General features: G+C 43.6%; 1 protein-coding gene across 1 annotated transcript in view; it reads left to right on the forward strand.

The window, feature by feature from the left end:
- Positions 1 to 17,091, forward strand: part of LOC137380405 (interactor of HORMAD1 protein 1) — a 38,706-nt gene that overhangs the window by 15,153 nt on the left and 6,462 nt on the right. The window contains exon 7 of the mRNA XM_068052336.1: positions 2,982 to 3,082. Within this exon, the coding sequence (XP_067908437.1) occupies positions 2,982 to 3,082 (101 nt within the window). The remainder of the gene's footprint in view (positions 1 to 2,981; positions 3,083 to 17,091) is intronic.

Genomic DNA, 17,091 nt, shown 5'->3' on the forward strand with positions numbered 1-17,091 from the left:
GTTGGGAGTGCTGGTGAGGACAGGCAGTGCCGTTGCTGCGGGGGCAGCCATTACCGCCAGGGTGCTCCTCTGTGGGCCTAGGAGGGACCCGTCTCCTGACCCCCACTCCCACCCTGAACCCTCAAGGAGGCTGCCAAAGTTCACTTGGCAGTCTCCCCAAATGGTGGAGGACCCACCTGCTGCTGGTAAAATGCCAGCAGCGAAGCGAGGAGGCCTTTAATTGGCCACTTAAGTGGCTCAGTTGGCCTCTGGGTGGGAGGGCCGTCCTCGACGTTCCCTGCCGCTGGCAAAATGACATAGTGGGAGGCCACCAACAGCATTCCACCCTCCCCCACCTTCCCTCGCAATTGTGCAGGCACCCAACCTCCCAGCCCATCCCCAGGGCCCTATAAGTCACATAGATAGTGTTTAAATAAGCACAGTATACTGGATTTTAAAGTCCTGGTTCTGACGAACCATACATCAAATGTAGCCTTTAAATAAGGCACAACCATAGCAATAGAGTATGGAAGACAGACAGATTTGATTGTAATCCCTGTTGTAACAAACAAACCACCTTTTCAAAGACAAGCACAACCGAGTTTTTATTTAATGCCAACTGACATGTTATATGTTCCAAACATGCAACACTTTTCTAACTAACCATAGAAACTAACACCTGACACTCAGGTGAATTTTTTGGTGTCAAATTCTATCGAAGGAAAATCATCAGGGAACCATTCATCTGCTACCATCCACTTTACTGCTGAAGGTGAAAATTTGTGATCTATTTAGAGTTAAAATATGTAAACAGATGACGCAAAAAGCAACAAATGAATTCTATATGTCTCTAAAATAGGAATAGGGAGGGCTGTAACTCATTGGCCCACTCATTGCACTAAAATTAGTTTCCAGTTTGTTTTATGCTTATATGGGATATTGACTTCCAAAAGTTAAATTCAAAAATGCCGAACAAAATAATTATTTTATGAAAATTTAATCTGTTTTTATCAAAAAAAATACCAACAATTTAGGTAAATTTTCAGGAATGGCTTATTTGGTTGATTGTAGTTGAGTTTTACTTATGATTACATAGCCACTAGGTGGAGCTCTGTACAGTCAACAAAGTCATAGAGTTGTGCAGCATAGAAATAGGCCCTTCGGCCCACCGCGCTCATGCCAACCATAATGCCTATCTATACTAATCCCACCTGCCTGCATTAATTCCATATCCCTCTATGCCTTGCTCATTCAAGTACTTGTCCAGATGCCTTTTAAATGTTGCTACTGTTCCTGCCTCCACCACCTCCTCAGGCAGCTCATTCCAGATACCCACTATTCTTTGTGTGAAAAATTTACCGCTTTGATCCCCTTTAAACCTCCTCCCTCTCACCATAAATCTATGCCCTCTAGTTTTAGTCACCCCTACCATGGGAAACAGACTCTGGCTATCTACCCTATCTATGCCTCTCATAATTTTATATACCTCTATCATGTCCCCTCTCAGCCTCCTTCGCTCCAGGGAAAACATACCCAGCCTATCCAATCTCTCTTTATAACTCAAGCCCTCCAAACCAGGCAACATCCTTGTGAATCTTTTCTGCACCCTCTCTAGCTTAATCACATCTTTCCTGTAGTGCGGCGACCAGAACTGCACACAGTACTCCAAATGCGGCCTAACCAACGTTATGTACAACTGTAACATGACGTCCCAACTCTTGTACTCAATGCCTCGGCTGATGAAGGCAAGCATGCCATACGCCTTCTTCACCACCCTGTCTACCTGTGTTGCCACTTTCAGGAAACTATTTATTGCCTGTACAGGTTAAATAAAACAAGTCAGTTAATGAACAATAATATAGCCGTTTACAAATACAGAACTTGAGTGTTGCTGAAAATAGAGATGTTGTTGAAGCTTTTCGTCTTGCACTCATCAGGGCAATCGCAAGAATAACCAATGTAAGGGAAAACAACTTATACTGCATGAGAAAAGAGTGCTGATTGGTTGGCAAGTGAACTCTGGTAGAGGCGTTGCCATGGCGAATGCACCAGTATATGGTGACTGACAGTTAACTGCCAAGTTTTGTTTGAAATTTAAACCAGACAGCTTGACTCTGATTGGTCAAGGCATTATGAACCAGCGAATGACTGTCACTTATTTTGTTCAGCTGAAACAGGCACAATGTTTGTACATATTCTTTCTGTCTGCAAAGAACAGGGCCCTGTGTATTAATATATGTAGCTTCCAGTACATGCAAATACGCCACACTGCGAGTCCTACTGACAATCTTAAATTGGTTGTTAGCTTAATTCTTTGCACACTGTGGATTATTTAGCAAATGTTGTCCAATCGCAGAAGCACATCTGTTGTTGGACACTGTGTTTTGCGTTTTGCAAGCACGGGCTGGTTGGGTACGGCCCGTACTTGCCCGTTGCGAACAGCAGAAGGGAGACCTTGTTTGATACGATCTGCCAGTCTTTGGGATGTACAGCCTATATACCTAGCATCACACTGGCATTGAAATTCATATATCACATTACTCATTTGTGTGATAGGAAGGACGTCTTTTTACTTGACGGCAGCATCCTGTTAGTGGCGAACACCACACGTGTTGCTACTGCATAGTAGCAGCGTGAAACAGCCAGCTTTACCTGTTGCTCAAATTTTTGGGATACATTGGACAACATTTGCTAAATTCCTGTAATATTTTCTTGCTGCTTCTAACATATATTGATACATAGAAAGATGATCACATTATTCAGAGAAATATTTTCTTGGCAACACTTGAAATCCTACTTAGATTGCATTAACCCAACAGTATTTTCCCACTCTCAGTAACCCAGAACTGATGGTCATTTCCAACATCTCCCCCTCATCAACTCAGCATGTATTTCCAAGTTCTAATACCTCACCCCCAGAATATCTTACCTAAAGAATTATGACTATTCCACAATTTTATGCATTGTTACACATTCACAGAATATTTTTCCCCTTTGTTCAGTGCAGGAGAACATAAACACACACTATGAATCAATAGTGAGTGCTTTGGAGGCTCAAAGCAGTACTGAACAAATTCTAGAAATGGACAAGAGACTTGTAGCTGTAAGTTAATTTTTTATTCATAATGTAAAGAAATATACTGTGGATTAAAACAAATGAAGTTTTTTTTATCTCTTACACATTATTTTATGTTCAGTGGATATTCTTGGTATGCAATTCTAAATTGAACTAATGACTTTCCACTATTCTTTAAAATCCAATTAGTGTTTTTTCTGTGTTTGAGCCTTGTCTTTAACATTGCCTTTTGAGAATTGGAGAACAGCAAGATTTATTTCTGCTGCCAACAGAAGAATCCAGCCATACTTATTGTGACAAACGTGCATCTGTCAAAAATTAAATAGACCAAAGAAACTAATTTATGTGACATTTTTGTGATCATTTTGTTCTTGTAAAAAGTATGCGTAATTATTTAAATAAATTGGGAATGTTTATAATTACGCAGCTTAAATTGTATATGAAGGGGTAATTGCCTATTGTTCTAATCATGTTTTGAGTATTTTTTTTTCTTTCTATGTTAAGGCCATAAATTTCAGCCAAAGCTTGATGTAAATGAGGGGACCTGGCACAATATGCATCAAACACTTTATTCATATTTTAGTTCAACAAAGACAATCCTCAGAATTACTAATTAGAATGAAAAGGAATTGAAAATATATTGCTGACTTGTGATATCCACTTTTATAGATCTATGGTATATTTAATTTATCTGTTTTATTTTTTATTCATAAAAAGTAATCATTTTCATTCTCATTTCATTGTTGGCACACTATTCACCAACTAAGAGTAGGCAATACCTTTATTTGTGAACCTTTACTAATCCCTCTGATAGTCAGCAATTAACAAGTGCAGTACAGTGTACTAGATTGACTTGTCCTTCATTATTCCATCCTTTTTGCGGATCAGGTTGTTTGGATTTGCCACTTTATCTCTAAAGCCTTGGAAGAGATCAGAACTGGTGTATTGGGGACAGCTGGAATAAACCTACCAGTCTGTGATTTAGAAATTGGTGTGTGCCCAGCACACAGAGCAATACAGGGGGCTGAATTTTACCAGCTCCTCGATGCCATGGGTTACGGTGGGGGTGGGGTGGTGGCCCGTAAAATTCAGTGGGGAAAGGCCCACCTCAAGCCCCGACGTCGAGAAGGACCTGCCGCATATTACCGGCGGCGGGGGAGTTTTGACGCGGCCCACTGCCAAGCGGCGGGGCATTCATCTCAATATGTAAAAGATTTAAATTAATTTACCTGCCGGCAGTGGTCGTATGGAGTTCCGAGGCGAGAACCTTGTGGGAAGGCGGGAAAGAATAAGATTTTTAGGGTGGGAGGGGTGGGGGAGCGGGGAAGACAATTTTTATTGGCTGTGGGGATGGTGGGAAGGAGTTGAAGGGCAAATGTTAAAAAGGTTGGAGTGGAAGGTTCGGGTAGGGAATAAAGTAAGTTTTGTTAATAACAGGCAACGAAAAGACCATGGGGGTGGGGGGGGTGTGGTTGGGGAATTGCCTCCATATTCAAATTTTTTTAAAATCACTACTGTAACTTAAAAAACTTAAAAGCAAAATACTGCAGATGCTGGAAATCTGAAATAAAAACAAGAAATAATGGAAATACTCAGCAGGTCTGGCAGTATCTGTAGAGAGAGAAGCAGAGTTAATGTTTCAGGTCATTGACCCTTCATCAGAACAGTTCTGATGAAGGGTCACTGACCTGAAACGTTAACTCTGCTTCTCTCGCCACAGATGCTGCCAAACCTGCTCAGTATTTCCAGCATTTCTTCTTTTCATTTAAAAATTTAAATCTCTGCTAAGGGCTTAAAGCCTTTTAAAAATGGCACCGGCGCTTCTGCATTTGTGCTGGACGCCATTACTGGGGACATGGCAGCAGCCCCCTCTACGTCATCCGGGGCAGCCACCCGCCCCCTCTATTTAAATTAGCCCCCGCACGTATTATCCATGTTGGAAGGCCACCGCTCTCACAGCGTGCTGCCGCAGAGCGTGGCGCGCTAATAAAATCCAGCTCAGGGTGTTACGACCACGCCAGGAGCAACGCTCCTGTCACTCCACAGGTCGCAGCATATTATTTAAAGTTCTTTTTTCCACCCAACTGGAAAACAGTCAAATTAAACACTCCAGTAACTACTTAATGGAGCAGCCACAGTACTAAAATTCCGTACAAATTTCCTGTAAAAAAAACCCCACATCCCTAAAAACCTCATTATTTCCCATTTAGATTTAGGGATAGGGAACTCTACTAAGGCTTGTACCTTTTGTTGTTTTTGGCAATACCTGTCCTTGCCCCACAATGTGTCCAAGGTAGGTTACTCTTGCTTTTCCGAATTTCCTTTTTTCCAGTTTTATCACTAAGTCCACAGCTTGTAACTTTTAAAGAGAATTTTTAGCTGGTTTAAGTGTTCTTGCCAAGTGTTACTGTATATTAGTACATCACTGAGATACACTACATAGTTGGGAACACTGGCTACCATCTGACTCATTAATCTTTGAAAAGTGGCTGGGGCATTTTTTAGCCCGAATGGCATCACCCGGCATGATAAAGACCATCAGGTGTTACAAAAACTGATATCTGTTTGGCTCAAGGAGTCAAAGGAACTTGCCAGTATCCCTTTAACAAGTCGATCTTGGTAAGAAACCTAGCACTGCCCACATTGTCGATGCAGTTTTCTAAACGCAGAATTGGGCAGGAGTCTGCCTTTGATACTGCATTGACTTTATACAAAACCGGGTTAACCCTTCAAGTTTAGGTACTAGAACTATTGGTGAACTGCAGCTACTTTGACTAGGTTAGGTCTTCACGTTGTTTTGCCTCAAGTGCAAAAGCATGTTGTCCAATTTTCCTAGACATTCTGTATTCTCTATTCTGATAGTTGGAGGTTCAATCTGAGAATTTTCTAGGCCTCCTTTTGCCTTATCCTCACTATCATTTTCCTTATCAACAATCCCGATTACCTGACGTACCTGTACTGGCTTATCCTCCTCCCTGTGATAATATTGCTTTTAATATATTGATGTGACACAACCGGTTCTTCTTCAGGAAGTCAGGGAAGTCAAGCAATCTACCTTGCCCACTCTTCTCATCACTCTATGCAGGCCACTTTTAATGGTTCTCCCTGTAACGGTAACAACACCAATGATTCATACCCTGGTTGAAAATCACGGGCTTTTGCATTCTTGTCTGCCCATTTTTTTATATTGGCTTGGGATGCTTGGGAGCCCTACAAAATTGCTTTATGTCCTTTGTAAGGCCTGGCCAGTAATAATGTTGGCTTATATGTGATTTGGTGTTCTGAATTCCCCTATGTCCTGCAAAAGGAGTGTCACATGCTAACCTTAATAATCCCTGGCGATATTTAGGTGGTACCACTAACTGTTCAACAACTGCCCAGTCTTCGTCCGCAGGTCTATGAGACGGTCTCCGTTTCCACCTCTAAACCCAGTTTGTCATTTAATAGCCTTCCGGAACTCCTTTCGCCTTAGTTTCTGTCAGAGCCATCTCTGCTATTCGGTATATCTCTGGATCAGCTTGCTGTGCTGCAATGAAAGAAGATCTGTTAAACATCTCATTTGGATTACCTAAAACCCCAAATAAGGTTTCAGATACTTGGCTATCTGTAGTGTCACTTTTACCTCCAACAATGAATCCTGTTTAGCCATTGCTTGGGTAAGTACACACGCAGGAAAATTCCTGGAACTTGTTCCTGTAATTGCTTTGGTTCCTCTGTAATTATGGGAAAAACTGATACTTTTGATCTTGCCAAATTATTTCCTCGGAGTAGATCAATTCCCTCCACTGGCAAACTGGACAACTCCTACAGTTACCATCCCAGATACTAAGTCACTCTCTAGGTGTACTTTATGTAAAGGTACGGGTATATACTCCCTGCCAATTCCATTAACTAAAATCTAGCGTTCAAGTCGCTCTCTGGAAATGTTATATCTTTCCCCAGCAAGAGTGTTTGGGTTGCGCCTCTATCCCTGAGTATAATAGGTTTTCCTGCCTCACTTAAAGGATATGGAGTTACTTTCCCCTTTGACAAAAATTCATTATAACTTTTGGGTATCTTATTCTTAACCGCTACACTCTAGTTTTTGTAGCTGGTTTAACAGCTGCCGTTAAAGCCATAGCCTGGTCTGCTATACTCTAAGTCAGAGTCTCTTCCTCTGCATTAGCTTTGCATGCCCCAATAAGTCATATGGGTTTACCTCGCAATTTCCAGCATTCTGAACGAAGATGACAAGTTTTGTGGCAATGATAACACTTCGGCTTGCGAACCTCACTTCTACCCTCAGCACCTTCCTCTCTGGCCTGAGGAGGTGATCCTGGGGCATTCCCTGCTGTTACTTTTTGTCCTCGTTTACTTGCCTTCCTATCATTCTCCCACTTTCTATCCTTCTTGGGTTTATGGGGGTGAAGGACAAAAAGTTTTGGCTTATTCACAAGCTCAAAATCATCATCTTTAATGCCCATATCCATTGGTCAAAATTAATTTGCTTCACCCTTTCAAATTCCACATACATCTGCCCAGCCAATCTCTAAGTTCCGAAACTTCTGACGGTAAGCTTCAGGGACTAACTCATACACAGCGAGAATAGCCTTTTTAACCATCTCATAATTTGCAGAAGCCTCTTCAGGAAGCATGGCATAAACTTCATGAGCTCTGTCTACCAACCTGCTTTGCGTAAGCAGTATCCCTTTCCTCAAACTTAGGAAGAGCTTGCATAAATTTAAACAACTTTTTGCTGGGTCCTGGGCTGAATTCAGATTCTTCCTGACCCGAATTTTCCCTGGAGTCAAGACCACCCCTTTGTCTTAGTTCCATCTCTTTTAGCCTAAATTCCCTCTCTTCTCTTTCACTTTCTCACTGAAGTTCATGTTTTCTTATTGCTATTGCTTTTTTCTTTTTCCCTTTCCTGTTTCCCCAATTCAAGTTTTTTTTCATTTCTAACTGAATTTTGGCTAATTCCACTGCATCACTCTCTGACTGACTACCGTCTTGATCCTTGTCTTCTAATTCCAGATGTTGGGCTATTGGGTCCATTATCATTGCTTTTTTGGCACCTGATTTCAATTCTAACCCCAATTTTGCTGCCAATTAAAGAACAAAGAACAGTACAGCACAGGAACAGGCCCTTCGGCCCTCCAAGCCTGCGCCGATCTTGATGCCTGCCTAAACTAACACCTTCTGCACTTCCGGGGTCCGTATTCCTCTATTCCCATTCTATTCATGTATTTGTCAAGATGCCTCTTATGGTACCCGCTTCCACCACCTCCCCCGGCAACAAGTTCCAGGCACTCACCACCCTCTGTGTAAAGAACTTGCCTCGCACATCCCCTCTAAACTTTGCCCCTCTCACCTTAAACCTATGTCCCCTAGTAACTGACTCTTCCACCCTGGGAAAAAGCTTCTGACTATCCACTCTGTCCATGCCGCTTATAACTTTGTAAACCTCTATCATGTCGCCCCTCCACCTCCGTCGTTCCAGTGAAAACAACCCGAGTTTATCCAACCTCTCCTCATAGCTAATGCCCTCCAGACCAGGCAACATCCTGGTAACCCTCTTCTGTACCCTCTCCAAAGCCTCCACGTCCTTCTGGTAGTGTGGCGACCAGAATTGCACGCAATATTCTAAGTGTTACCTAACTAAGGTTCTGTACAGCTGCAGCATGGCTTGCCTATTTTTATACTCTGTGCCCCGACGGATGAAGGCAAGCATGCCGTATGCCTTCTTGACTACCTTATCCACCTGCATTGCCACTTTCAGTGACCTGTGGACCTGTACGCCCAGATCTCTCTGCCTGTCAATACTCCTAAGGGTTCTGCCATTTACTGTATACTTCCCACCTGCATTAGACCTTCCAAAATGCATTACCTCACATTTGTCCGAATTAAACTCCATCTGCCATTTCTCCGCCCGTCTCCAACCGATCTATATCCTGCTGTATCCTCTGACAATCTTCATCACTGTCCGCAACTCCACCAACCTTTGTGTCGTCCGCAAACTTACTAATCAGACCAGCTACATTTTCCTCCAAATCATTTATATATACTACAAACAGCAAAGGTCCCAGCACTGGTCCCTGCGGAACAGCACTAGTCCCATCCCTCCATTCAGAAAAACACCCTTCCACTGCTACCCTCTGTCTTCTATGACCGAGCCAGTTCTGTATCCATCTTGCCAGCTCCCCTCTGATCCCATGTGACTTCACCTTTTGTATCAGTCTGCCATGAGGGACCTTGTCAAAGGCTTTACTAAAGTCCATATAGATAACATCCACTGCCCTTCCTTCATCAATCATCTTTGTCACTTCCTCAAAAAACTCAATCAAATTAGTGAGATACGACCTCCCCTTCACAAAACCATGCTGCCTCTTGCTAATAAGTCCATTTGTTTCCAAATGGGAGTAAATCCTGTCCCGAAGAATCCTCTCTAATAATTTCCCTACCACTGACGTAAGGCTCACCGGCCTATAATTTCCTGGATTATCCTTGCTACCCTTCTTAAACAAAGGAACAACATTGGCTATTCTCCAGTCCTCTGGGACCTCGCCTGTAGCCAATGAGGATGCAAAGATTTCTGTCAAGGCCCCAGCAATTTCTTCCCTTGCCTCCCTCAGTATTCTAGGGTAGATCCCATCAGACCCTGGGGGCTTGTCTACCTTAATGCTTTGCAAGACACCCAATACCTCCTCCTTTTTGATACTGAGATGATTGAGACTATCTACACTCCCTTCCCTATGCTCATCATCCACCAAGTCCTTCTCCTTGGTGAATACTGATGCAAAGTACTCATTTAGTACCTCGCCCATTTCCTGTGGCTCCACACATAGATTCCCTTCTCTGTCCTTGAGTGGGCCAACCCTTTCCCTGGTTACCCTCTTGCTCTTTATATTCGTATAAAAAGCCTTGGGATTTTCCTTAATCCTGTTTGCTAATTACTTCTCATAACCCCTTTTGGCCCTCCTGACTCCTTTCTTAAGTTCCTTCCTACTGTCTTTATATTCCTCAAGGGATTCGTCTGTTCCTCGCCTTCCAGCCCTTACGAATGCTTGCGTTTTCTTTTTGACGAGGCTCACAATATCCCGCGTTATCCAAGGTTCCCGAAACTTGCCAAACTTATCCTTCTTCCTCACAGGAACATGCTGGTCCTGGATGCTAATCAACTGACATTTGATAGACTCCCACATGTCAGATGTTGATTTACCCTTAAACAGCCGTCCCCAATCCAAATTCTTCAGTACCTGCCTAATATTGTTATAATTAGCCTTCCCCCAATTTAGCACCTTCACCCGAGGACTACTCTTATCCTTATCCACAAGTACCTTAAAACTTATGGAATTATGGTCACTGTTCCCGAAATGCACCCCTACTGAAACTTCGACCACCTGCCCGGGCTCATTCCCCAATACCAGGTCCAGTACGGCCCCATCCCTAGTTGGCCTATCTACGTATTGTTTCAAGAAGCCCACCTGGATGCTCCTTACAAATTCTGTCCCATCCAAGCCCCTAGCACTAAGTGAGTCCCAGTCAATATAGGGGAAGTTAAAATCACCCACCACTACAACCCTGTTACCTTTACATCTTTCCAAAATCTGTCTACATATCTGCTCCTCTACCTCCCGCTGGCTGTTGGGAGGCCTGTAGTAAACCCCCAACATCGTGACTGCACCCTTCCTATTCCTGAGCTCCACCCATATTGCCTCGCTGCATGACCCCTCCGAGGTGTCCTCCCGCAGTACAGCTGTGATATTCTCCTTAACCAGTAATGCAACTCCCCCACCTCTTTTACATCTCCCTCTATCCCGCCTGAAGTTTCTAAATCCTGGAACATTTAGCTGCCAATCCTGTCCTTCCCTCAACCAAGTCTCTGTAATAGCAACAACATCATAGTTCCAAGTACTAATCCAAGCTCTAAGTTCATCTGCCTTACCTGTTATACTTCTTGCATTGAAACAAATGCACTTCAGACCACCAGTCCCGCTGTTCTCCACAACATCTCCCTGCCTGCTCTCCCTCTTAGTCTTACTGGCCTTATTTACTAGTTCCCCTTCATTTATTTCACTTGCTGTCCTACTGCTCTGGTTCCCACCCCCCTGCCACACTAGTTTAAACCCTCCCAAGTGACGCTAGCAAACCTCGCAGCCAGGATATTTGTGCCCCTCCAGTTTAGATGCAACCCGTCCTTCTTGTACAGGTCCCATCTGGCCCTGAAGAGGTCCCAATGGTCCAGATATCTGAAACCCTCCCTTCTACACCAGCTGTTCAGCCACGTGTTTAGCTGCATTATCTTCCTATTTCTAGCCTCACTGGCACGTGGCACAGGGAGTAATCCCGAGATTACAACCCTAGAGGTCCTGTTTTTTTAACTTTCTACCTAACTCCCTAAATTCCCCCTGCAGGACGTCATCACTCTTCCTGCCTATGTCGTTGGTACTGATGTGTACCACAACCTCTGGCTGTTCACCCTCCCCCTTCAGAATGCCCCCTGTCCGTTCAGAGACATCCTTGACGCTGGCACCAGGGTGGCAACATACCATCCTGGAGTCTCTTTTATGTCCACAGAAGCGCCTATCTGTGCCCCTGACTATAGAGTCCCCTATAACTATTGCTCTTCTGCGCTTTGTCCCTCCCTGCTGAACAACAGTGCCAGCCGTGGTGCCACTGCTCTGGCTGCTGCTGTTTTTCACTGATAGGCCATCCCCCCCCAACAGTATCCAAAACGGTATACCAATTAGAGAGGGGAATAGCCACAAGGGATTCCTGCACTGACTGCCTGCCCCTTCTAGCGGTCACCCATCTATCTGCCTGCACCTTGGGTGTAACCACGTCTCTCAAACTCCTGTCTGTGACGCTTTCTGCCACCTGCCTGCTCCAAAGTGCATCCAGTTGCCGCTCCAACCGCTCCATGCGGTCTGTGAGGAGCTGCAACTGGGTACACTTCCTGCAGATGTAGTCCTCTGGAACGCTGGAAGCGTCACGGACTTCCCACATCTCACAGGTGAAGCACTTTATCCCTCTAACTGTCATTTCTAGCACTAATTAGTTAATTAATATAAAATAAATAAATACTTATTAAATCCTTACTAAATTGTTATAATTAACTATATGGTCCCTGGTGCTAGATTTCTACTATCAATATTAAATGCTAACTAAATACAGTAATCTCCTCCCTCTGGTTTAGTTACTCTACTTATTAATTAGTTAATTAGTGTTTTAATCAATTTTTATCAGTTTTATTTTCAAATTCGGTACGGATTCCCTACCAGCCAATCAGGTCATAGCTTTCCTGTGACGTCACTTTTTCAGTTTATTTTTCCCACCCGAGGTAACTTACCGCTCTGGAACTCCGCCCTCCGAGTCTGCTCCGAGAATACCCCAGGTAAGTTTTTTATACTGACAGGTCTGGAACTCCGCCCTCCGAGTCTGCTCCGAGAATCCTCGTGGTAAGTTTTTTACACTTACCAGTCCGGAACTCCGCCCTCCGAGTCTGCTCCGAGAATCCCCGAGGTAAGTTTTTTTTATACTTACCGCTCTGGAACTCCGCCCTCCGAGTCTGCCTTTTAGTTTATTCTTAGTTAAAGTTATCAAGTCACTGAGGGAAACATTCTCCTTTCCCAGAAACTCTGCTGCAACTGCTAATGTCATTCTGATGGTATAGACTGTACCTTATTACACAAGAAATCTGGTTCCTTTTTTTTTATAATTGACGTTAGATTTGGATCCCGCCAATCGAGTTTCCAATTAATATAAGCCCAGACGCAAGAGCAATTAATATGATGCCAGACGCAAGACCCTAATTTATATGTTATCCCAGAGACGAGTAATTAATATGATTCCAAATGCGAGGGCCCCAATTAATCTGATTCTGATCCCCGGATGAGCTGCCCAATTAAATATGTTACAATCGCGGCAGGAGAAAAGCACTGTCATTTCAGTCCCGTCACTCCACAGGTCGCAACATATGATTTAAAGTCCTTTTTCTCCACCCAACCGCAAAACAGTCAAATTAAACAGTCTAGTAACCTCCGGAATAAAACAGACCAAACCAGGTATCTTTGGACAACAACAAATTAACTATTTATTAAATATCTAAATCTTAAACACTTGTCATACAGGCGCCCACCTGCCAAGAATGAGGCATATTAATTTTGTCATATGAACATTGATTTTAAACTGTTGCTGGAGAGAAGAAAGGATTTGTTAAAAAAAAATCACCAGACACTTGGCTGGAAGGACATTTGCATACTAATAGACAGTGCTTGTGGAGACAAAGGGCTATTCCCTGGTCCACTTAACCCACAATGAATTTTGATCACCAGACATTGAAGGTGTAGTTTAGTTTAGTTTAGTTTAGAGATACAGCACTTTAACAGGCCCTTCGGCCCACCGAGTCTGTGCCGAACATCAACCACCCATTTATACTAATCCTACACTAATCCCGTATTCCTATCACATCCCCACCTGTCCCTATATATTTCCCTACCACCTACCTATACTAGGGGCAATTTATGATGGCCAATTAACCTATCAACCTGCAAGTCTTTGGCATGTGGGAGGAAACCGGAGCACCCGGAGGAAACCCACGCAGACACAGGGAGAACTTGCAAACTCCGCACAGGCAGTACCCAGAATCGAACCCGGGTCCCTGGAGCTGTGAGGCTGCAGTGCTAACCACTGCGCCACTGTGCAGAGCATTCCAGAGACTGCTAAGGTGATACAATCCACAAAAGCCAGGACTAGTTAAACCAGCTGGTCACATGACTGACTGACTGACTGATCCAGGGTTTTTTGAACTAGCCACAGAGAGTTTGAACGCAGTTAGACTGTTTGCTCCTAGACTGAGAAGACCTTTCCTGTCTGCTCCATCTTTTTCTTACGGAACTCCAAATTCACTGAAGACACATGAACTCCAAGAGAGAAACGTCTCCTATATCGAACAAGGTTTAAGAAGAATACTGGGCCCCAACGAAAAGCAATATCTACCTACAATCAAGGACTCTACAGCGAGCTTGAAGAACAGTAACCAAAACCATCTTCAGATATTACCTCAAACTTTTCCACTTTATTTCTTCTGCTCTTTTCTGTCTCTATCTGCATGTGTGTTTATCGCGTATGCATGCTAGCGTGGGCGTGTTGTGTATCCATAGACATTAACTGAATTAGAAATTTAATAAAGTTCAACCTTTCTTCTTTAAACCTAATAAAACCTGTTTGGCTGGTTTCTTTGCCTTATAATTGGAAAGCAGTGAACAAGGATTCACCAAGTGGAAGCTAAAAACACGGTGTGTTTAAAATTAAACCATGTTACGGTAAGACCAAGTGAAGGCCGAGAGGGAACCCTAGACCCTTCCTTACCTGGTTGTAACAAGCTATTAAGATAAACATATGTCTAAAGACCTTATAACTTCTTATTTTAATCAAACTCCCCCGTTCACACACATACACTCAAAAATAACAGCAGTTAACTGGTTTTTAAAAGTGGAGTTTTTAAAATTAGCTGTCTCTTAAGAATAAATAGAATAAGTAAGCCTTTGTGGATTACGTTCCTGGTGGGTGAAGTATTCTAATGTGGAAATAATCAGAGGCCACTCGAAGTCTTCACATGGATTTGATGCAGTAGTCGATTCTTAATAGGCATTCAACTCTTCGGCTGCAGTAGGCATCAACAGTTTCTTAGCAATACAAACGGTCTCTTAAAAAAGAAGGCTTTTCTTCTTTAGGCAATTAAATCTGCCCTGTAGCTCCCTGTAGAATTTCTGCTGAGAGAGAATAACAGCTCCTTTCGCTTCAGAACACCTCGCTGGTGAGTCTGGTTTCAGCCGTTTTTTGCCAGTTTTACACAGTCAAGTGGAAACATACCATGTGACCTCTCTCTCTCCTGCTGTTGCCCAGGGTAACAAAAATGCAGCTGAGGCACTCTGTCTCCAGAAACTTCTCTTCCTGTTTTAAAGGTGCACTGTTTAACAGAGTCTTAAAGACACACACTTTTTAATCCGAGGAGAAAAAAGATACAAGTCCTTGACAAGGATGCAATAGAAAGAAACATCAGATGTCTAAAAGCACTTTACAGCCAATGTAGTACTTTTGAAGGATAGTCACTATTGTAATGTAGAAAATGCAGTAGCCAATTTGTGCACAGCAAGCTCCCACAAACATCTTTGTGATAATGACCAGCTAATCTGTTTTTTGTGATGTTGACTGAGGGATAAATATTGGCTGAGACACTGGGGATAACTGCACTGCTGTTCTTCAAAATAGTGCCATGAAATCTTTTATATTCACTTGAGCAGGCAGTTGGGGCCTCGGTTTAATGTCTCATCCAAAAGACGACATTTACAACAGTGCAGCACTCCCCCAATACTGCATTGGATTAGCAGTCTTGATTTTTGTGCTCAAGCGCTGGAGTGGGACTTTAACCTGGCGACTCGGAGGCGAGAGTGCTACTAACTGAGCCATGGCTGATATTTGACACAATCCCTACACCTGAATGGTGAGGCCTGTGGTGCCCTCGATATAGGGCCTCTGGCCTCATTACCATGAAGGGGGTAAGCTTCGATGATTTTTAAAAAATTCATTCATGGGATGTGGGCGTCGCTGGCTAGGCCAGCATTTATTGCCCATCCCTAATTGCCCTTGAGAAGGTGGTGGTGAGCTGCCTTCTTGAACCGCTGCAGTCCATGTGAGTTAGGTACACCCACAGTGCTGTTAGGAAGGGAATTTCAGGATTTTGACCCAGCGACAGTGAAGGAACGGCATTATAGTTCCAAGTCGGGATGGTGTGTGACTTGGAGGGGAACTTGCAGGTGGTGGTGTTCCCATGCATTTGCTGCCCTTGTCCTTCTAGTTGGTAGAGGTCGTGGGTTTGGAAGGTGCTGTCTAGGGACCCTTGGTGCATTGCTGCAGTGCATCTTGTAGATGGTACACACTGCTGCCACTATGCATCGATGGTGGAGGGAGTGAATGTTTGTGGATGGGGTGCCAATCAAGCAGGCTGCTTTTTCCTGGATGCTGTCGAGCTTCTTGAGTGTTGTTGGAACGGCAGCCAGCCAGGCAAGTGGAGAATATTCCATCACACTCCTGACTTGAGCCTTGTAGATGGTGGACAGGCTTTGGGGAGTCAGGAAGTGAGTTACTCGCCGCAGGATTCCTAACCTCTGACCTGCTCTTGTAGCCAAGGTATTTATATGGCTGCTCCAGTTCAGTTTCTGGTCAATGGTAGCCCCTAGGCTGTTGATAGTGGGGGATTCAGCGATGATAATGCCATTGAATGTCAAAGGGAGATCGTTTGATTCTCTCTTGTTGGAGATGGTCATTGCCTGGCACTTGTGTGGCGCGAATGTTACTTGCCACTTATCAGCCCAAGCCTGGATTATGAGGCAGCTTGCCAGCAAAGCGTTGTTGAAGAGCAGGCTGTTGTGACACTAACAGCGGTTGTTGTAAGTAAGGAAGAGGGACCATCGGTGGCCAGGTCCGGGCAATCAAAAACTGGCGGGGGAGGAAGTGCTTCCCATGTTATTTTAGTATGCCTTTGGAGCTTATGCTCCTTCTGGCTTCATATTCAGGGGACCTTCATACCTGCTGTGCGAGTTCAGCCTATGGCCCCTCAGCGCTGGGCATTTAAAAAATTGAGAATGGGTTTTGCAAGAAGCGCAGGACCCAATCTAAATAAATTATTTCCATCTTCAAATGTTCCTGATATGCACTCTTACCATCTTAACCAATATGGAAGCTTAGGAGGCTGCACTGACCCAAAAAAGCAGAAGTTTCTGGGAGTGTGATGCAGTGTATTGATACATCAATACAGTAATTGTATCAAATTTTTCATATTGTGTGAATTATGAAAAAATTTTGATAGAAAATATGATCTTTCACACGTCTGCTAGCAGTCAGCCTGAATGTTATTGGTGGAGGCTTGGAAGTGGGAACAGACATATTGTTGGCCAAAAATGATGTGTGTTACAAAGTATTTCATAATTTTGTGGTGAACCATCGAAGTCAGTCTTTACTAATAGGCAGATTTATGTTCTATTTCCTTAATGTTA

The sequence above is a fragment of the Heterodontus francisci genome, chromosome 19 (genome assembly GCF_036365525.1).
Source record: "Heterodontus francisci isolate sHetFra1 chromosome 19, sHetFra1.hap1, whole genome shotgun sequence".
Classification (NCBI taxonomy): domain Eukaryota; kingdom Metazoa; phylum Chordata; class Chondrichthyes; order Heterodontiformes; family Heterodontidae; genus Heterodontus; species Heterodontus francisci.